The following is a 21,080-nucleotide window of genomic DNA, read 5'->3' as shown; positions in this document are numbered from 1 at the left end:
CAAACACAGGTGGCACTTTTCACCCCTGAGTCTGGAAAGAAAACTTAAAGAATGTCTGTAAATGTTCAGTGAGTACTTCAAACGTACTGCAAGCAGTGGCCCCGATAGACAGAACCAACACTGACTCCAGCAGTCATGGTGCAACTTGACTGACTCTGGACATTCACCTCTACAAGCCTGGCCTGCCGCAGTAGCTGTGCCAAGTAGGGCAAATACAGTAGCTAGTGTTATTCCGTAACATCCCCACTTTGATCACACAGCGCCAAGAACATCACGACCTCATTCTGAAGCAGAAAAGACATTGCTTTGTCACCTGCCTCTAACTTTTTATTAACAAAATGTTTGATCCCAGAGGCAGCTGAGAAACTGACAGGAGAGCTTTGAATATGTAAGTCTCTGTAGTTCACTTTAAGAAAGTCTGATACTACTATTGGCAGAGTTTAACTTTCTTTCAGCTATCTGCTGTTTCTTCAAAGCAGGTCAAACAAGTTTAAACAGCACTGCCGCAGTTCCAGCAGATATCCAGACAGAGGTGTCAAGGAGACCGTGTATACAGTTACAGCGCTCTGAAGCCAACTTCTCCTGACTGCACTTGTTTTTAACCAGTTCTGTTACTGCTCATATGCTGAAATGTCTGTCTGTCCAACAGTCTTGATTAGCTGTTAAATCTAAGATAATTTCATCTACAATTATAGGAATTTATTTTGACTATGACTTGGGCAAAATGATTGAAGAAAATTTTACAGACAAATTATTCAAATCCTGTAATGTTATCTGCATTTCTTAATTTTTTACCATAAACCCCACATCTGCCTGCACCATCATTATCTGTGCAATAACCTAGTTAAATAATTAACATGCCACTATGACCTTCACAGTGTTTATTTAATATATTTGATACTGAGGATCCTGTACTGTAAAAAGCTTTTTTTTTAATTTAATTCTACAACTCTGAATATTACTACTCTCTGAGCAGCAACACTGTTAAGAATCCCCCTGGAACCCATGAAGTATTTTAATTGTTTTCTGTTCTTTTCTTATATATGTGTAGAAGCCCAACACCAAAATGGTTTGGACAATGTGTGTAGTGTAAATTAACAAAAAAAAAAAAAAAAAAAAAATCAAACCTCACAAACTCTAATTATGCTTTTGAATATAAATTTTAAACATTTCCCTAACTTTTGGGGGAGTCTGAGTCGTATCCAAATACTATGATCCATTATGAGCATAATATCTTTCTTTCTTTATTTATTTATATTAACTACAATGTCACAATTTGCAGTCATTGTTGGCCATTTGTATCAATAATGTTGTAAATTTCTCTGAAATATTTACGAGAATCACCTGAATGCAACATAACGTTTCACAACCCCGCTCATAGTGTTGTATTTTACAGAGCAGCATTGAACGCAGCAGCAGCAGTCGACTGTGTATCCACAGATCTTTAAAGATCTGGATAGTACTGCGCTGTGTCATTACAAATAGGGCATCCATGTTAATAATACACTCCATACCTGTTAAAGCTCTACTGCTAGCCACTGTTACCCAAAGGGGGGAGGCTAGTTAGCCATAGCAGAACGCCCGACCTAGTTCATAACAGCAGGCGTTACATCACTTTGGGTCGTGTCCCACCTGGGAAATAACGGCCCGGAGCAAACTCCTCCTGATTCATGCAACAGGCACAGTGCCTCTGGCATGACACACTGACCTGTCAAACTACGACGAGAGAACCAGAGCTGCAGTGACTTAGCAAATTTGTATTTCCGAGGTTAGCTGTCAAGACGCGACTGCTTTCACCGTGCACCGTGAGTAAATTAGCTGCCAACACGTTTGTGTGTCCACCGTCTGTTGTGTCGTTGTATTGAAAACAACTAATTCCACTGCTCCCTCGCTGCTGCGGCAGTGAGAGGACGGTGTGCTTAACCTCTGGGTAACACTGTTAAACGCTGTCGTTGTGTTTTCTCAGAACCTGCTACAGACGCTAGGTGGCTCTAACTCGGGCCTAGCTTAATCGGCTAACATTCACCTGTACAGTAATGCTAACCAGCCAGACTATTTATTGTAGCGTTTCATTACAACTGTAGCAAGGACTGGTCAACAGCGGCTTCTCATTTTGTCTGAATTTAATCAAGAGTTAATCGCAGAGTTTTCAGCTCTACCTTGATGAGTTATGACCTGCTAATGCTAACAGTGACGTTGGAGCTTTAGCCGGCCTCTCCTGTTCGTCACGTAGCTGACAGCTACTTTAGCCGATAATGCCATCCCAGCGCAGCGCTCAAACTTTGTGTTTTGCTTCCAGAATTGAGAGACAGACGAAAAGATGTCCTGTCCGTGCACCTCTGCTGCCAGGGTGTTCCTGACCACTGCCCACAGAGGTATGAAAGGGAAAGTACACCCTGTGCTTACTGTGTAAATCTGCGTGACATTGCTCCGTGTGTGACTGTGAACTGGGTCTCCAGCTAACCCAGATTACTGTTTGTTATGACAGACATGCAGATAATGTCAACAGCAGGTGGAAAAGTCATTGCTATAGAGACCCGCAGCTATAGTTAGGTCGGGACTGTTGCATCACACAGTGTTTCATAATGTACAGCTGTGACTTTTGTACGATTTTTGGGAGAACTCGTATCATAAAACACACAAGTCGGAATTTTGTAGCTTAGATCACCTGTTGCACCAACTTTACACCTAGGGCCCTTCTCAAAGCAAGACCAAAGGCACAAACAGCGAAGGACTACAGTGCACGCTTTCTTACATTGTTTTGTGACTTTGAAATAGAGCCACGGACAATGTCACTGTAGTAAAGTGAATTTCTCATTTGACTTTACTTTTTCTTTTCATGACACTTATCACAATCACATTATAGCTAACATATGTTGGCATGCAGTATATCCTTCATAGCCAAAACTACTAAGCTGTTCATTATTGATATACAGTATAATAAAACGAAAACCGAATAGTCGGTGGCCCCTGGACTTCTGCAGTATAAATGTCAGATTCACATTTATTACACGTGCTGTCGAAAACCCAAAATAGTGCTAAATTACTGTCAAATAATGAAAGTTTAAAAAAGTGGGTGAAGGTTCAGAGACACTCTCTGGATTTAATCGAGGCAGCCTTGTCACAAGAGGGTTTAAAAAAACAGTGTGACAGATAAGGATGGAGGCAAGATCACAGAAGAAAAAAAGAAGAGCCTGTTAAATATTTTTGTGATTGAGTGAACTTGTAGAGACTTGTCTGAAAGTGACCTAAATAACACTGAGCCTGTTAAAATGATCTCTGGAGTTGTCAGATTGTTCAAGTGATCTAATTTTTTTTTTTTTTTAAATGTGTTCTTTCACTTGGAATCGATGAGTTAAGTGTTTGTAATCATGTAAATTTAGAAACACTAATAAGTACCGACACTTACTTGGACCACTGTTTACTTCCTGTTCATAAAATACAGAAATAACAGATTGTTTTGAGATACTTGTGTTGACTTTTTAATACGTTATGAACTGACTGAGAGCACTCTCCTCACTGATGCACTCAGCTGCACAGGAAAAGTAATTTTAGCTAGTTTGCTTCAATATTTGCCTGATTAGATATTTAATAACGTCAGTAAATCAAGTTTGTTGACAGTTATCAGCACATTGGGAAAATATTTTTCACAAAATGAGTTGTAGCAATCCTTAAATCAGAATAAATTAATCAAATTACCAAAGCATGTTAGTGGGTGACACAGGAAAATTCCTTCGAGGAATTCTCGTATTCACTCAAGAAAATAATTTACAGTTATGTTAATATGAGACACCTGTTCATAAACATTGTTGTTGTGTGTTGCTGTTGTTACAGGACTGTCATGCTCCAGGATCCAGCTGTACTCTCTGAGTCGTCAGGGCTTTCGGGAAACTCATTTACCTTCCCGGGTACGTGTGAGGTCGTTTTCAGAGACTGCTGTCTGTTACGCCGCGAAAGACGGAACAACAAAAGATGGCGGAAATGATTCCGGGAAGGTAAACTTTGAAAGAACAGTCCCCCTTTTTTCATTCACATAAACTAACTGGTTAAGTTAAAACTGCGATTTCACACACGCTAATGTCGCTGTATTTCCATAGAAAAGCATCAGCGAGGGGAAGAGACTGTCAGGATCCGGAGGATCAGGCAAGGGTGGAAGCCAGTTACGCTGCCCTAAATGTGGAGACCCCTGCACACATGTCGAGACCTTTGTATGTAAGTAAACATGATGCTCAAAGTTCTGGGTAACTTTTTCATCCCCGATGGACCATTTGGTTCAGAGCCAGCAGTGAAAGTGACAAAACAAATGAAAATGAAGCAATCGCCTGCACAGATGAACTCATGCATATATTTAAAAATGACTGAGGTTCATGTTTTCACAGATTCTTGCTGGAGTCTCTACAATAAATCAGGCTTGGTGTTTGTAACAAAAAATAACAAGCACAGGGTAGCACAGTATATGAGATTTTATATATTAACATCAGTTTACTTCATTATTTCAACATTATATCAAACCTGGTCAAGCCAGCGGTTAGAAGTACAAAATATTCCAAGTCAAGGAAAAAGCACTCAAAACAACTCAAAAACTATTCGTCTTTCACCTTTAAAGAACATATAAGAGTTAAACAATAGAACTGCTGTTATAAAACATAAATCCCAAAAAGGCATCAACACTGTCTTCTGAATTGTTTGATTCATCACTGTTCATACTTCATACTGTTTATTTTTATGCAGCCGTGATTATCACTGCTTGAAAAGTGGAATTAAAAATCTATATATATTTCTTCTGCATTTGATGAAAAGAGAAAATGCTTATTTATGCTTGATTGACATCTTACACTAGCCCCAAATGAATGAATGTAGACAAATGTGTCAACACAGCACATAAATAGTACGACACAAACTGCTTCCTTTAGCAATTTCCTGGTGTAGCTCATCAAAAAAAAATGGCACTAAACACAAACATTTAGTTTCTGTTGTTGTATCGTGGGAGCTTTAGTTTTGAAGCTGCTGTTTGCTTAGAATTCAAATAATAAACTTCTCAGCCAAACAGATTTCTGCGTCAGTTTGTAGCTTTGTATTGTGAGGTGAATGTCCAGCCGTTTATATAATCAGTTACTAAAAAAAGGTACAGCCCCACTTGGCATGACGGCACTGTCTCCTGAAAACTGTCTCAACCACTCTGTTCCATTTGATAAGTTTAGGAGAAGCTTTCCACAGAGTTTATAAAGAACCAGACATCTTTCTCCTGTCGTGACCCTTTTTTATTTCAATGTTAATTGTTCAACTGACCGTATTTGGAAACATTTTGATCATTTTTATTCAGTTCTTCCAAAGTAACAATGTTAAAATTTGTGATTGTCACATGGTGCTAAACATTGAGAGAATTACAGTCAGTGAACCTTTCTTTACAAAAGGAAGTGGTGAGGCTACATTTGGTTCTATTTGGCTTGGACATAAAACTGTGGCGGTACTTTTTCAGCCATTTCCCAATTAATGCTATAATGCTAAAAGTCCTCAATATACTGAAAATATACCAAAGTTTCAATAGTTTTTCCACAAAAAGTGTTGTGAAATGGTGGCACTCAGTAATTCATGGGGTTTGGTAATAGGATTGTAAAACAATTCAAGTGCAGAGAATGTTCCTGTTTTTCAAAGTGGGCTCAGGAGTTTACTTTTTAATAAAGCCTTTAACTAATGTCACTTTTTACTTGTAGGATTTTAGTCATTTGATCTATTCATTTTTAGTTTTTACACTGTAAAAACACCTAATGCTACATTTAATTCTACTGAAAGTGCCATATAAATACTGTTTGATTGCCATGCAAGGCATGTTTCACTCTGGACAAACTGTCTTTTGTTGAATAAAATCATATAGCCTTTGTTAAGTGAAACAAAACTATCATTCTGTTTTCGCACTGATCAGTGGAAAACATACGTGTTAAATTTAGCTTTGGGATTCATGTAAATGTGTCCAAATTATGTTGTAATTGTCTATAACAGCTTGTTTTTATCAGTATTAAGCTCCGATTGTTTTGTATGTTGTTTATTTTCAGCTTCGACACGATTTGTGAAATGTGAGAAGTGTCATCACTTCTTCGTGGTCCTGTCTGAGACGGACTCCAAGAAGGGGCTGAACAAGGAGCCGGAGTCTGCTGCAGAGGCCGTCAAACTGGCGTTCGCACAGAAACCTCCACCTCCCCCGAAGAAGGTAAGGAAATACCCAGAAACTGTCTCTTAAAAAAATAAATAAATAAAAGTTTCAGTCATTTATTGAATTATTGACAATAAATGGGTTTGTGTTTTCCCTTTAGATATATGCTTATTTGGACAAGTATGTTGTTGGCCAGTCTTACGCAAAGAAAGTGTTGGCAGTTGCAGTGTACAATCACTACAAGCGCATCTACAACAACATCCCAGCTGGGAGCCGGCAGCAGGTGGAGGTGGAGAAACAGCCGTCTCTAACGCCGCGCGGTCAGTATTACTGTTCTGCTCCTGGGGGGGAAAAAACCCTTTCAGCATCTTTCTTGAATGTTTTGGATTATGATATTCTTAAAGTATCATGCCCAACATGCTTAGTGTCCATTTACACCTGTTGTTCTTTGCACTCTGATGTGGACAGCAGCACAGTGTAGAAAAAATAATGCCTGTATTGTGCATTTCTTATGTTGGAGCAAATCAATTAGAATCACTACTACGTTGCAGAGCTTTAACGGAACTGCGAGCGTCAGCTTTCAGTGCTCTCCAGCATTCTGTTAGATTTTTCTTTTAGATCTTGAATTGATTCAGCTACAATTATTTCACCATTTACAAAGAAACTTTAGCTCCAACAATAATTGGATGATTTCTGTGTTCTAGTGTTGTCTCACTAACCCCAATAAACTGACTGCATCCCTAAAACTAACGAAGCCGACCGACCGAGGAAATCCTTCCCAGCCAGCCTGACGCAGAGCAGGAGCCGCCACTGTGTTGTAGCGATCATTATAAAGCTATTTAAAGTTTGCCACACTGAATTTAAAGCACATGATGTTTATTACAGATTATAAACTGAGAGTCCTAATCTTTACAAGTGGCTGATAGCCGGTTGCTACTGAGCTCCTGGAATCCAAATCTGTATTATTTGGCATTTGTTCAATGCTTATCACACACAGTCGCACAAAGTGTCTCTCATGGACTGTACTGCTAATGTCGTAATGGTAATGTTAAGTGCTAATATTGACTTTAAGTCCTTTCGTCCTCTCCCTGTAGAGCTGGAGATGAGACGACGAGAGGATGAATACAGATTCACAAGTAAGTGACTGGTCCACCTTACTGCCATGTTTTACCCGAGCTGACATTTAAAGTCACAACACTTAATCAGCACTTTTCTGTTTTGAGTTGCACAAATGCCAAAACGTACAGACCGCCGCGACTCCCTGCTCAGTGAGTGGATTCATTTCACCTTCTGCAATGGGAGATTTTCCATCGTAGTGTGTCAGCGGATCGTTGAAACTTTTCTTGGCATGCATTGCACACCCTGTGATGGGGGAATAATTCTACTTTTAGAGCGGTGGCCGTGTTTCCTTGCTAGTTTTACAACTCGCACAGATCCCAAGCAATGCTGTCAATCTCTGACTGACGCCACAAATGATAAGATAGCCCTGTGACCTACATTCAGACTCCTGCTATTTTAAGTGTAGCGCTCCTTAGTAACTCCACACTGACACTGATCACAGCCACGCATATTTTTGGCCTGTCGTTGGAAAAAATGCACAGACATCCACATATCCTTATTTCCTTTCTGCACAGTGGCGATTCATATAAACAGGCGTCTTTTGTAGTGATGTGTGAAAGACACAGTGATTCCCTGGAAGTCACAGAGCTAACTGCTGCGCATGGTTTCTTGTTGCAGAGCTGCTGCAGATCGCAGGGATCAGTCCTCATGGAAACGCTCTCGGGGCGTCGATGCAGCAGCAGGCCAGCCAGCAGGCGCCTCAGGAGAGGAGGGGAGGCGAGGTCCTGGACTCCACACACACCGACATCAAACTGGAGAAGAGCAACATTATACTTCTAGGCCCGACTGGTTCAGGTCGGTGTTTTGTCAGCGTTGTTTACGGTCGTCGCGGACGCGTCCCGCTAATAGTGATTTCCTGACGAACCGCATTCGTTTCTTCTAGGAAAAACATTGTTGGCGCAGACGCTGGCGCGCTGTCTGGATGTTCCCTTCGCTATCTGCGACTGTACCACCCTGACTCAGGCCGGATACGTGGGAGAAGACATCGAGTCCGTCATTGCCAAACTTCTGCAGGATGCCAACTACTCAGTGGAGAAAGCACAACAAGGTGGGCAGACGGGCTATATATACCAGCAGGGAGGTGTCAATGTCAGTCCCTACATGTGTTTCCTCAATAAATATCTGACTGTTCCATAAACAAGGATTCCAGCAGCCCTGGTGTATAACAGGAGAAACTCTCACTGCCTCCATTGCAGCTTTTTTGCTCAGTCTTTATGAAATGTGCAGAGGCACTATTTGTTCTACGTGTCTGATCTTAAGGTAAATCCTCCTGAGTTCTGTGTGGCTGCATTACGTCAAAACTAAAGTAAATACTTAATATCCACGCAATGTATTTGTGAAAGGGGCCCGTCTCGGAGAGGACGGCTGCGATGATGAACCGTTCTCACGTTTCCTCTGCAGGTATCGTGTTCTTGGACGAGGTGGACAAGATCGGCAGCGTGCCTGGAATCCACCAGCTGAGAGATGTGGGCGGAGAAGGAGTTCAGCAGGTCAGGAGTCAGCCACAGCGCCACTAAATGAAATATACATAACATATTAATGAGGGTATTTGTGTCAGGATTTCCATTCCTAATTTGATCATCGTCAATCACCAAGTTTTATTTTGGTTTATAGTTTTGAACATTTCCACACATTCTCAAGGTGCAGCACCTCTCTGAGCTTCATAAGTACAGCGAAGCAGAACAGTGACATTAACAGCTGTGTGGATTATATTGCTTTTTACATGCTTTATTTTTGCCCTGTGTTAATTTGTGTTGTTTGCCTTCATTTTGTCGTCTCTGTCAGGGTTTGCTTAAACTGCTGGAGGGCACCATTGTCAACGTTCCTGAGAAGAACTCCAGGAAGCTGAGAGGAGAGACGGTGCAGGTCGACACCACAAACATCCTGTTTGTTGCCTCTGGTGCCTTCAATGGACTCGACAGAATCATCAGCAGGAGAAAGAATGAAAAGGTATTCCTTCTACAGGTCCTGATGCTTCTGCCTGTTCTCGTCTGAATCTCTAACTCTGGGCGGCGTGTCTCCTCAGTACTTGGGTTTCGGGACTCCCTCTAACCTGGGGAAAGGGCGCCGTGCGGCCGCCGCAGCCGACCTGGCCAACACCAGCGGCGAGACGGACACGGTGGCGGAGATCGAGGAGAAGGACCGGCTGCTGAAGCACGTGGAAGCCAGGGACCTGATCGAGTTCGGCATGATCCCGGAGTTCGTCGGCCGCCTCCCCGTGGTCGTTCCCCTTCACAGCTTGGACGAGGAGACGCTCGTCCGGATCCTGACCGAACCGCGCAACGCCGTGGTGCCTCAGTACCAGGCCCTGTTCAGTATGGACAAAGTAAGAGCTTCGATGTAACCGTTCAAAAGAATTACAATGAGAAAGAAAATCAGCTTGAAAACACACAACTGACCCCACAGGAAGGAGGAACGGCGTGATCATAGGCAGATTCAGGATTGATCATTTATCAGCGGATGTTTTTTAGGATCATATTTTGTTTTGTACCCCAAAATTAACCGGCTCTGTTTTTGTTGTTCCAGTGTGAGCTCAACGTGACTCCAGATGCTTTGAGGGCCATCGCCAGAATGGCCTTGGAGAGGAAAACTGGTGCCCGTGGCCTCCGATCCATCATGGTGTGTGACTGGATTTATAAAACTATCAGACTTGCGTTGTGCTGAATTGTGTTCAGTGTCTTTAATTTTCGTGTTGGCGTCGTAAAATGAAATCTCCTTCTCCCGGTTTGCAGGAAAAGCTCCTCCTGGAGCCGATGTTCGAGGTGCCGCACTCGGACATCATGGCCGTGGAGATGGACAAAGAGGTGGTTCTGGGAAAATCCCAGCCGAGATACATCAGGTCAGTGTGTCTCTCAGACTCCCGCAGCGCCTGACGATGGAATCTCTGTAATTCAACTCGGACTTCCGTTTGCGTTTCAGAGCTCCAGCCAAGGATGCGGCAGAGGAGGAGTACGACTCCGGCATCGAGGAGGAGAACTGGCCTCGACAGGCCGACGCTGCTAACAACTGATCCATACATGACTCATTTCAAGTGAAGACCTCGCCGTCGGAAATCATTAGATTACTATGAACTTTTTGGATACCGCCTTTGGTACCGTCTCTTTTATTATAGCCCCTGACAATAAACTGTGGACGTCGCCGGAGAGGTTCTCATGACGAACAAGTTGAAGAGAGTGTAACAACCTTTGATCCCGTGCATCAGATGTTAATCCAGTAGTGGTGCACACCCAGGGAAGACCTTTATAAGATATTTCAATCTCTAGGGATTGTTAACATTTTATCTATATAAAGATAATGCAATTTTATTCATGAAAATATTTGTAGCTAGTTATTTTTTTTTTTCTTTTGTTTTCTCTTTGTGGTGAAGGTCTGTTGATGGCAAGGGAAGCAAATGGAAATGATGGGATCATACTGTACACTTGAAAACATGGGGTGTTGAGAAAGTGTAGATGTGATGTTACCATGTCAAGTAATGCCTTACTTCATAAGGGCATGATATTCCATGAGCACATCAATATTTTGATGTTTTTTCTTCTTTACCACCATTGTAATAATGGTGCTCACAATGAAGCGGGCTGTAAATGCTTTAGCTGCACTGCTTGGGTAGTATTTCTACGGCCTGGCCTCGAACCATGAGAACACAATGTAGAGTAGATCACACCAGCACACTAATCAGAGCAGGTGGGAAACAGTGAAGACCTTTTCAAACAGCCAGAATGGTTATTTTTCAGTGTTCTGCTTCCTTTGTTTTTTTTGTTTTTTTGAAGCCCAACGTCTGTGCGTGTGCAGGACTGGATCAGAACGCTGCCTCACAGCGAGAGGATAAGCAGGTCAGCTGGGTAACTTTGAAGTGCTGATGGAGGTTTGTTTTGTATTAGCTCCCTGACTCCATATTCCTGACTGAATCACACCAGATATTCCACTACTTAATATCAAAGTTGAAATTAGATAAATTAACCCTTTCCCAACTGGCCTTTCTCCAAACTACACTTCTTTTTTTTTTTTTTAATCTGTTTTCCTTGTGTGCCCAGCTGTCAGAAACCCGCCTTTAGTGATGTGTGCTGTTACTAAATGGTACTCAGTTCAAGTCTCCACCTAAACTCTGAACCACGCTGCTGTACTCAGATACTTACTGTGCTCTCAGATCGACCTCCCTTCATTTGAACTTTTGTTTTCTTTAAAAGTGTCCGAGCTGCTTTTCTTTCTCCAGAGGTCTGTTACAGAACCTGTAAACCCCCAAAAGTTTGTGGAACCTAAAAATTGTGATTGTTCAAGACACAAAAATAAAATGTATATCTGTACAAAACCAAACTTTTTGTTTACCTGTCGCCACAGCGTGCACACTTCATCACTTTCCAAAAGGGCTCCGATAAGACGATTCGCAACACGTGACGAACCCCCCCCCACTGAGACAAATTAAAGGAATACCACACTTGTCACAATGTGCTGCCCTGTCGAGCGTTATGTAACCAGCTAATCTCTGGAAAGAGTTGTGCCGTTCTTTTGTTTCCCGGTAACTCAGCATTTCCCTAATCTCATCCCTTCAAGTTCATGAGGGAATTAAACTGTCTATAATGTGTTTTTAATTACAGATTTTTAAAAAATGCTGCAATCCCCCCCCAAAAAAAAAAAAAAAATAATATAACACAAAATGAATCATTGTAAATTGTGTGCAGGTGTTTATATATTGCCAGAATAAAGAATTTCAAACATATAAGAGATTTTTCTCATCAGTGTTGCTGCAGTGTTATTTGTAAACAAATGAAATGTACGTGTGTAAAACCCCCATCACCTGCAGGAGACCTTTGCAGGCCGGATTATTGCAGCCGTCTGAGGTATTATTGATGTCAGAGGCTTAGCGATGAAGAGCTTTATCACACACGCTGGTGTCTGTAAACACCTGCTGCTGATTCCAGCACCCAAGACGTGGAAGACAAGGCGGACAGGTAAGAGCTCCTTTATGGAAATACAGCAAAAATATGAATGAAGCTGGTTCTTCTAAAGTCAAAGGGTTTTTTTTTTTTTTTGGTGGGGTGGGGTTGTCTTGATGCAGATTATTTGTGGGGGACTTTGGCTCAGATGAACGTTCTGGAGGACGTCCTGTTCCAGACCCTGCTGGGTCCGCTGGAGGAGCAGGCGCAACGTGTGGAAGCTCCGAGCATCACCGTGCCAGACTGCCAGCAGATAATGCAAGACACCAAGGTCTCACACAAGTTTGTGTTCAAATTAAAGGCAGTGTGTTTGAAAAACACGAGTAAAGCTCTTTTCCGTGCATTGGGAAACACCTGACCCCTCTGTGTCTGCAGCATGACGCTAACTTAACTTATTTCCTGTCCTTTCAGTATGAATTCAGCCTGGAGAGGTGGATTTTAAGCGGGCAGCCAGCAGCCTGCCAGGCGCCGTCCTGCCCTCCTTACTGGCTGATGTTCAGCAGCCCCCAGGAGAGCCGCAGGGTGGGACACCGGAGCGGCGACCAGTGGCCCCCGAACCCCCGGCCCCGCAGCCACAGCCTGAACTCTGCAGACATTCGCCGGATGCATTATCGCACCGTCACCTTTCGCATATCCGACTCCGGTGAGGAGGACGGCTACTCCGAGGACAACGAAGGGTCCTCCACCGAGGACGCGCCCCGCCGCGTCAAGAGCAGGGAGCGGCCCCGCAGCGCCGCGCCCAAAGACCCCCTCTCCAGGGTCAAAGACCTGCACCCGGGCCCTTCCTCTGCCCACTGTAAGCCCGACTCGCCTCAGGTCCTCAGAGGCAACAGAGGTTCCTCCTCACTGTCGGACTGCAGGCAGCCTCTGCGGGCGTTGGACCGGCAGCAGCAGCTCAGCCCCCTGCCCGCAGGCCAGAAGAACGCCAAGAAGAGGCAGCGCTCGCTGGCCTCGGCGGGCAGGAAGTTCTCCCAGAACACGCCGCCTGCTGGTCCTCCTCCGTCCAGGGCGCAGCAGCGGCCTTCATCTGCAGGCCCCGTGGTCAAAAACCACAGGAAGAAGGTCAGTTCAGTCAGCCGGCGCTCCCACAGGGGATGAAGCTTCTTGGTAACTGCTAAATAATCAGAAATTCAAAGGAACTGGACAAAAATCAAACTGCGTGACTCGGTTTTCACCAAGAGACAAAAGCAGCATTACTCAGATTTCACACGCAGCACTGCGCATGTTAAAAGTCATCCTGTGCTTCAGAAGTCTGTGTTTCCGTCAGGTCCTGACGACGGCTGGCAACCGGGGAGTCTTCTTCGATTCTGCTGCAGAGCTTCTGTCTGCGCTCAGCCAGGAAGAGCGAGAGCTCCTGGAAACCATCACGGAGCGGGGATACCCACTACGTACCGCGATTCTGGCGCTGCAGAAGACTGGCTACAGGAGTCCAGAAAAGGTGTTCATATAAAACCTACAGTGATATTTTCCCATTTAAAAAAAACATGATTTTAAACTGTTGTTTTCGTTTTCAAACCTGTCTGGTGGATATTGTATGGTGAGGTGCAGCAAGACTCTTTTCTCACGATCTCCTTGTTCCCAACAGGTCTTAAAATACCTGGTTGCCAGCAATCGTCTGTGTGAGCTTGGCTATGATGAAGCACAGGTGGAGGAAGCCTTGGAGATGTTTCAGAACTGTGAGAGCAAGGTAAAGACAAAAAAAAAAAAAAAAAAAAGCACCAAGCAGAGCTAACTTTATAAATCTGGACTACAACTTAACATTTTTACTTCAGGCTGCAGAGTTCCTGCGCCTCCTGACTCAGTTCAACGAGATGGGATTCCAGCAGAACGCGATCAAGGAAGTGCTGCTCGTTCATGAGAATCACCGCGAGAAGGCGCTGGAAGAACTCATGACTCGCATGGCGTAAACGGACCTCCCCCTCCAGAGGATTTCCAGATCCACAGTCAACAAATCTAGATGCAACTCCAACACAGATGATAGGGATACAAGGCAAAGTGGGGAAATAAAGTGACTCAAACTTTACACTTTTTAAAAATGTTTATTTCAAAAGTTGATTTAAAAAAAGGTTTCTCCAGAAAAAAAAAAACCTTTAGCTGTCATGCCAGCTGGACTGAGAAAATGACGGTACACTAATGAAATAAAATAGTACTGTAGATATAGTAAAATAATATTCAAGGTTTAACCCCCCCAAAAAAAAATACCTTGAAAGAAATTCTTATAAAGCAACAGCAGCGGCACTGATAAGAGCAAACCACCACAGCAGTAAAACCCCGCTAAAACGAACAGGACAGGACTTGACATGTTCACGCAGATTCAAATATTTACAGATTTTTTTGGGGGGTCAGAAGATCAATCTGAAGCCCCCTCTGGTCCACTACAGCGAGACTCCGTCACCGGATGAGCTGGTCGACTCCCGGTGAGAATCCTGATTACTGGTGAGTGATGGTGGAGTTCAGCACGACTGGCCTTCCATCTGACTTAGTAGATTTCGACAAGTCTCTCTGGAAAGAAAGATGGTTTGAATCAATTACATTACGACCACTCTTCAATATCAAACGTGTGTGTGTGTGTATATACTGGATGTCAGGAAATCACAGCTAGTTGATACAATATGTAATACAGTTTGGGGGGAGGGGCGAAGGTCATCGCATTGGAAATGGAAAGTTTAACTCAGCATATTTTTTGGCATCTTTACATTTCATACTTAAAATGTAAATTGTAACTTAAATGAAATATTTGGTTTTAGAAACTTGGCTGGGCTCCCTTAGCAACTCATTAGTCCTAATTACAGCTATATGGAGGTTTCAACAATGTGGTTTGAATAATTAGTTTTATAGGCCATGCATGTTTTTACATATATATATTTTGATTTCTAGTAAAATGTTCATGTACATGCAAAGTAGACGTACGACTATCAAACTATAAAATTATTTTATTTTGAACAATGTAGACTAGTCTTAAAGGTGCAATATGCAAGTTATTTTCTTTCAGAGAGGTAATGGTGGGACTAGCTTTGGTGGGCGGGGCTAACTCATCACTGCTTTCTGGTTCCAGATAATCCAGCCCGAGTTTCCAAGGTTGCCAAAAAAACAGCATTCCTTATTTTGTCTGTGCCGCCCCTAAACTGCCTAAACTGGCAACCTGCATGACACTCTGGGGGGGTGCATTATGCTATGCAATGTTACTTGCTGCACCTTTAAGTTAAATTATTAATTTGTATTCTGTGATGAGATGAAAAAAATTGTGCTCAAGCTTGATGCACTGAAATTTTCATGTTTTCAAATGTATGACATTGTTGTGCCTGTGTGATGCATGATCAATAAACTATATTTAAAAGGTGTTCAGTGTGTTAGAACTTGATGTTAGATGATTAGAAAGTGTCCTCACTCTGGAGGACAGACATCAAAATATTGTCAGCATATTTTTGTGTATCAGATTTTCAAATAGATTTTGCTGATTTTAAAATGAAATTATTAAAATGTGGATTTTGCACCAAACTGGCAAAAGTCTGTCTTCCAGACACAACTCAAATAATTACTCCCTTATATCACTGTAAGTGTAGTCTCAAAATCCTATTTCATCGAGTCTTCTGTAATTAAAACTTAAAGAGTCCATCCTGTTCCGAGTTTGTTGGACTTTGTGATGGAAAATGAAACAGATGCAAAAACAAATTTACCGCAAATTCCGAATAGGAGCCAGCAATTGAATTAAAGGTGAAGGTGCGATCTTGAGTATCCGGAGACCTTAATATGACACTTGGAGTGTTTCTAAGGTGGGAGATGTTCTCCTTGTTTCGGTCGAGAGCTCGTGGGGTCCTTCCGCGTCCGGGGGTCCGCAGGCCCAGGCCCTTCCACAAGAGATTTAGAAATATTCATTCAATTTCAACACTGGACAAATACAACTATCAATATCCCCAATGAATCATTTGTTCTTTCAGCCTGAAGGTTATTAATCTCACAGGTTAAGTAGTTTTTCTAGCAGCTCGTGATTTGAGACATGCAGCACAGAGAGGAGGGAATATAACATCTATAAGCAGGCGCATCTAGAAAAACAGAATATCACCGAGAAGTCGGTTATATGTAATTAATGAAAATTAAACTTCATCGGAATTATGAGCTCTGAAGATACAAAAACAAAGTAACATCTGATCTGATCAGACATTGTAGAATATTGTATTTTTGAGTTATAAGGAAAAAGAATTTATTCATTTTACTAAACTGTGTGGGCAAATAAAATTCCACAGTGTTCTAGATGCACCTGTCCATAGAAATTACAGCTGCAGTGTTTCATTACTGAGAAGTCACCAACAGACAAGTGAAAACAAATGAAGATGGCATCCATTGTCCTGTTGGATCACAGAGAAAGTGAAGGACGGCAGTGGTGGGCACACCTTGCGCGCAGACGGTGGTTTCTGAAAGGAGGACAAACACGTGGTTCCACCCAGCCCAGAACTAAGAAAGCTGTTGGGAGTGGAGACCGTGGAGGTGCCATTCAACTTAGAGGAGAGAGGAAATAAAACGGAGAGGGTCACGTTTGCAATTTAATCACTGGGTGTGTAATGCTCAGCTCGGGGGAGCGGCCTTACCTTTCTCAGTTTGCTGGGAGTAGGCGTTCCTCCTACCCGTCTTTTTGACGGCGTTTTTGCTGCCGTTCCGTACAACATCTCCTCCTGGGTCTGCTTAGTTTTCTTCATTTGCTATTACCGTCAAACAAATCAGTGTAAATAACTTTTGAAATAACTTTTGTCAACATTTTCCAAATCATAGCAAACATAACAAACCCTTTCCAGTTTCTCCTTCTCCTTCTCAGCGTGGTGCTGATCCCACTGCTGCTGCACATACTCCAGAAACTTCTGTCCATTAACCAGGAACTCTCCTCCATTCTCCTGCTCCCATTCATCAATCTTCACTTTCAGAATTTTCTCCAGCTGAAATATTCAAAGGTGCACGGTATCAGTACAACGCCAGGCCCGCTGTTCTGTGTTGAGCGGTGGCGATCAGTCACAACCGCTCCTAGTTTGTCCTCGCTTTGGTAGTGTGCCGTCAGTGAGGAAAAGCATCTTACACCATGATGTGGTAGAAACTGCTACTACAGGAGCATGTCCAAACTATGCCAGTGAGGGCTGGGGGCAGGGGGATGCTGGTCACTTCATACCATGTGGGTTTCAATGCTAAACTTCTTTTATACACATAGTTAATTCAATTCAGCTTTATTTATGAAGTGCCAATTACAACATGGTCGTTTCGAGACACTTTTACAGAGAAACCCAACAGATCCACATGAGCAGCATAAGCGACTGTGGAAAGGAAAAACTCCCTTTTAACAGGAAGAAACCTTTGCAGAACCAGGCTCAGAGGTGGCGGCTTTCTGATATTCCGGTTGGGGTGAGGGGACAGAAGGAGAAAGAGATAGGATAGACAGTCTCTTGTATCTACATACAATTCATATATAAACACAGGGTACATAGGTTACAAGAGGAACAATCATCAATGGCATGTAGCAATACATGTTAAGGCAAGATCAATATTGGTTTTGTTCTAAAAGAACACCTATAAACACGTAATTATTAAAATATGGAAAGAACCCATCATTTCCACAATAAAAATACATTTTTTCCTGTGTGTGCATGTGGGGGCATGTCAGGGTTCTAATCAACCTGGTACTTCACCAAGCTCCAGGTTCACCAACCCCACCTATTGACCAAAATGAGTAACATCATTTAGCTCTTCACATGATCGAGTCAAATCACCCAATTCAAATTCCACAGCATTGTCCTTAAATTAGCCTCAGATCTTTTGTCTCTCTCTCCACAGACCGACAGTGCTGCTTCTTGTATTTCTGTAATTTTTCCAGTAAATACTTCTAAGAGTTTTCTCACCTTTGGCAAGTTCATCTGCAGGCTGCTTCTCTGCTTTTCTTCTTTCAGCAGGTTCCCTCCTCTGTTGTTGAATCTCGTCGGGTCGTTGGCCTTCCTCTGAGGAAGAGAGGACAGATATTCACATGAAACGACACCAAAAGAAGCTTGCTTGGAAAGCTCAAAGTAAATTGTTGTTGCTCTCACATCAAGTTCCAAAAACAAAGCCCAGTTGTTCTGCCACTTTGTGACTCCTTCGAACAGCTCCTTGTGATCTTCATAATATTTCTTAAGCGTGGCCACCTCAGCCTCATGCAGGGAAAGAAGCTCCTCTGTAAAGTTATCTTCAGGGAAAAAAAGAGAAAAAAATAAAACAAAAAAACAGACATGCAGTGAGTATTTCCCTCGATTCTGCTGGGTCCACTATTTGAGACTGCTTTCATTAAAAAGATCATTACCATCATGGTAGGCAATAAAAGCGTTCTGTTGTTCCTGGCTGTAAAAACACTTCTCCCACAAAACGGCAATCTCGGCTCTGACGCTCTCAGTGAAGCTTTTCAGACTCTGCATTTTCAACAGCTCAAGACGCTCGACCTCTGCCTGCAGCTGAGAACAAAAACACCAACGCAGCTTTTAACTGGAGACACGATACACTGCCATGGTTTAGTGGACATAAAATGATGATACTTACTGCCTCAAAGTTCTTCTTCTTTGACCGAACCATGTGCTCTGAGAATGCTTCCCTGTCCTCTTGTGAAATCTGGAGCCGATCCCACAGTTCCTGGATCTTTGTGCGGAAACTTGAACATTGTAGTTCCCTCTCCGTCTTGCGCTCTTGCAACTGCAAAGCCAATACAAAAGATATTCCTACTATCAACCATCTGAAAACATAAAGCACAGCATCACATCAGTGAGTGGTTTACGTGAGAAGTTGTTGCAATGAACACCGACCTGACCGAGCAGCAGTTTGAGAGCAGAAATGTTGTCCAATGACAAACAAAAAGCTTCCTCGTCCGCAGACATCACACTGATCTCAAAGCTGGTCTCGGGGAGCCGCTCCAGATCATCCATGCAGGTGATGATCTCCTTTCTGACGCTCACAAATTCATTGTGACGACAGTCCTGGAGAGGTAGGATAGGTCACAAACGTATCTACAAACATGGAAAAGGCTCAAGAAGAGACATTTGTCTCACCTTCTCCCTGCTCAGATTATCAAGGTAGATTTTGTAGCTTTCCAGTTGCTTCAGTGACGGGACAGTCATCAAGTCTATGGCAAAGGGTGTGGTGCACATAATTCTGCAAAGCTGGCGGTCTCTGACAGAGAGGATCTTAAGATCCTCCATTCTTTGCCTCTTCTGCTCCTTCATCACCTCCAGACGTGTGCGGCTGTTCTTCTCCATCTGCAGCATGGTACACCCATCCTCTTCCTGTGAAGAAACCCAAAGTGATTACAGAGGGATTTTTGTATTCCTGTAAAGGAATCAACATGAATTTAACATCACGTTACCTCAAAAGGAGGCAGCTGAAGTTCAGCACACAGATTATTAAGTTCCTGGCGACAAGACTCGATGCTTTTCACCAATCGCGTCTTGAGCTCATCTTCTTCAGCAATCATCAGGTCGAGCAGACCCTGCGGGTGGAACAGACGCAAGAGCGGTTAGGTTTGCATTGCGGAAAGCGGGTGTGTTGGCATTAGTGTGGACCTCACTTTAATATGCTTGTGAACATCGTTGGTTCTCTGGACGCGCTGCTCCTCCGGGATCCCAATTTCCTCCCAAATGTCCTGCAGCCTGATCAGCGCCCTGTTCAGGTAGGCTACAGACTCCGCTGCGTGGACCTCACTGAGGAACAACGAGTCGGTTAATTGCTTATCTTTCCCCATTTCCCTGCAGTCCTATCCACCCACCGACACCAGTGAGGCGTTTGGTGTTTTGGATAAACTGGTTTCCGTTTTAACTGGTGACCGACTTCCCTCGGCGTCCGTCGTTGTTGCCACAAACAGCTGATGCTAACAGCTACATTAATATTCTCAAAGATGCGACATTTCCAAACTTTCTGTACATGTGGTTAAAACGTCGCTTGCGATGGGTGCAAATGATTTCTGTAGGGTTTTTCCAGGAACACGAGCCGCTAAAGGAAGTCTGTCACTAGCTAGCACGAAAACTAGTTGATCCGAAACACTGGTCACATCGTAAAGCGACCGACAAACTAATATTTCCGAACTACAAACACTCAAATTCGTAGCTTTAAACATTTGACTTATCAAATAAAAAATGAAGACAAGCGGCTCCCTTGAATCCGTAAAACCATTAGCAAACGCTACAGCTAACAGCTAGCCTCAATTCAAAACAGCAGATGGATAACGGAAACGAAAACATGAGTTTTACACACTAACCTCACTCTCATGTCGCAGCCGCAGACCACAAATGCGTTTTAAAAACGACCCTCTGTAACCTGTGGGGCGGATATTCCACACAGAAACACGGAGCAAGGGCTGAATGCTACAATGCAGGTAGTCGTCCGGTGGCTCGTTCAGTTTGGCTGCATTTTAAATCTGCAGCGAAACAACGCCTGGCCTCTGATTGGTCAGTTTCGGTGACGTCACAGCGGAACTATCCGGGGACTGGATTCTCCTACAGTTCAAAAAATCACATGAAGTTGTGATTGTAGCCATTGATACAAGAAGAGGATAAAAGTGGCACATGTAAATATGTAAAATTATAAGTGAAAACTACAGGCTCTGAAATGTATTACAGTACTAAAGTAAAAACAATGCGGGTGATAGGTTGGTGTACACTACCAGTTAAATGTTTTAATATACAATTTATTTCATATTTAGAACTAGTCAGCTTATTGTCTCATTGCAGTGTGAAATGAAAAAAAAAAACGACACATAAACAATTTCAGTGAAAAAAGAAATCATGGAATCAAAATTTAAACTGAAATTCATTTTAATTCTCAACCTGTTGAGACTCATCAAAGGGCAGATATAATAGCTGAACACACTCATGGCTTCATCTCTA

General features: G+C 43.0%; 3 protein-coding genes across 5 annotated transcripts; 2 read left to right on the top strand and 1 right to left on the bottom strand.

The window, feature by feature from the left end:
- The first annotated feature begins 1,561 nt into the window (after positions 1-1,561).
- clpxb (caseinolytic mitochondrial matrix peptidase chaperone subunit Xb) lies at positions 1,562-11,576 on the top strand. Of its 3 annotated transcripts, none has more exons than XM_030096776.1 (15): positions 1,562-1,798; positions 2,300-2,375; positions 3,835-3,995; positions 4,098-4,212; positions 6,054-6,208; positions 6,312-6,471; positions 7,246-7,287; positions 7,889-8,065; positions 8,154-8,318; positions 8,672-8,760; positions 9,056-9,220; positions 9,297-9,596; positions 9,797-9,889; positions 10,003-10,109; positions 10,190-11,576. In XM_030096776.1, the coding sequence occupies exons 2-15, from the start codon at positions 2,321-2,323 to the stop codon at positions 10,278-10,280; spliced, it is 1,875 nt and encodes a 624-aa protein (XP_029952636.1). In that variant the 5' UTR covers positions 1,562-1,798; positions 2,300-2,320; the 3' UTR covers positions 10,281-11,576. The 3 variants fall into 3 exon arrangements, with proteins under 3 accessions (XP_029952636.1, XP_029952635.1, XP_029952637.1); XM_030096775.1 differs by having other exon boundaries at positions 1,562-1,805; XM_030096777.1 differs by lacking the exon at positions 7,246-7,287 and having other exon boundaries at positions 1,562-1,805.
- Positions 11,577-12,349: 773 nt separating this feature from the next.
- Positions 12,350-14,176, top strand: LOC115392233 (ubiquitin-associated protein 1-like). Its single transcript, XM_030096795.1, has 5 exons — positions 12,350-12,472; positions 12,613-13,263; positions 13,469-13,639; positions 13,787-13,888; positions 13,974-14,176. Exons 1-5 carry the CDS (start codon positions 12,350-12,352, stop codon positions 14,106-14,108), a joined length of 1,182 nt encoding a protein of 393 aa, XP_029952655.1. The 3' UTR covers positions 14,109-14,176.
- A 132-nt stretch (positions 14,177-14,308) lies between these two features.
- Positions 14,309-20,581, bottom strand: LOC115392223 (protein regulator of cytokinesis 1-like). The gene is made up of 14 exons (XM_030096778.1): positions 20,453-20,581; positions 19,766-19,898; positions 19,565-19,687; positions 19,251-19,484; positions 19,008-19,178; positions 18,748-18,897; positions 18,515-18,662; positions 18,264-18,400; positions 18,081-18,176; positions 16,983-17,129; positions 16,788-16,898; positions 16,593-16,697; positions 15,879-16,049; positions 14,309-14,703 (listed from the first exon to the last, which is right to left on the bottom strand). Exons 1-14 carry the CDS (start codon positions 20,461-20,463, stop codon positions 14,632-14,634), a joined length of 1,809 nt encoding a protein of 602 aa, XP_029952638.1. The 5' UTR covers positions 20,464-20,581; the 3' UTR covers positions 14,309-14,631.
- Between the last annotated feature and the right edge of the window lie 499 nt (positions 20,582-21,080).

The sequence above is a fragment of the Salarias fasciatus genome, chromosome 7, assembly GCF_902148845.1.
Source record: "Salarias fasciatus chromosome 7, fSalaFa1.1, whole genome shotgun sequence".
NCBI classification, from domain to species: Eukaryota; Metazoa; Chordata; class Actinopteri; order Blenniiformes; family Blenniidae; genus Salarias; species Salarias fasciatus.
The sequence above is the reverse complement of the archived record's forward strand: the minus strand, read 5'-3'. Positions and strand labels throughout refer to the sequence as shown.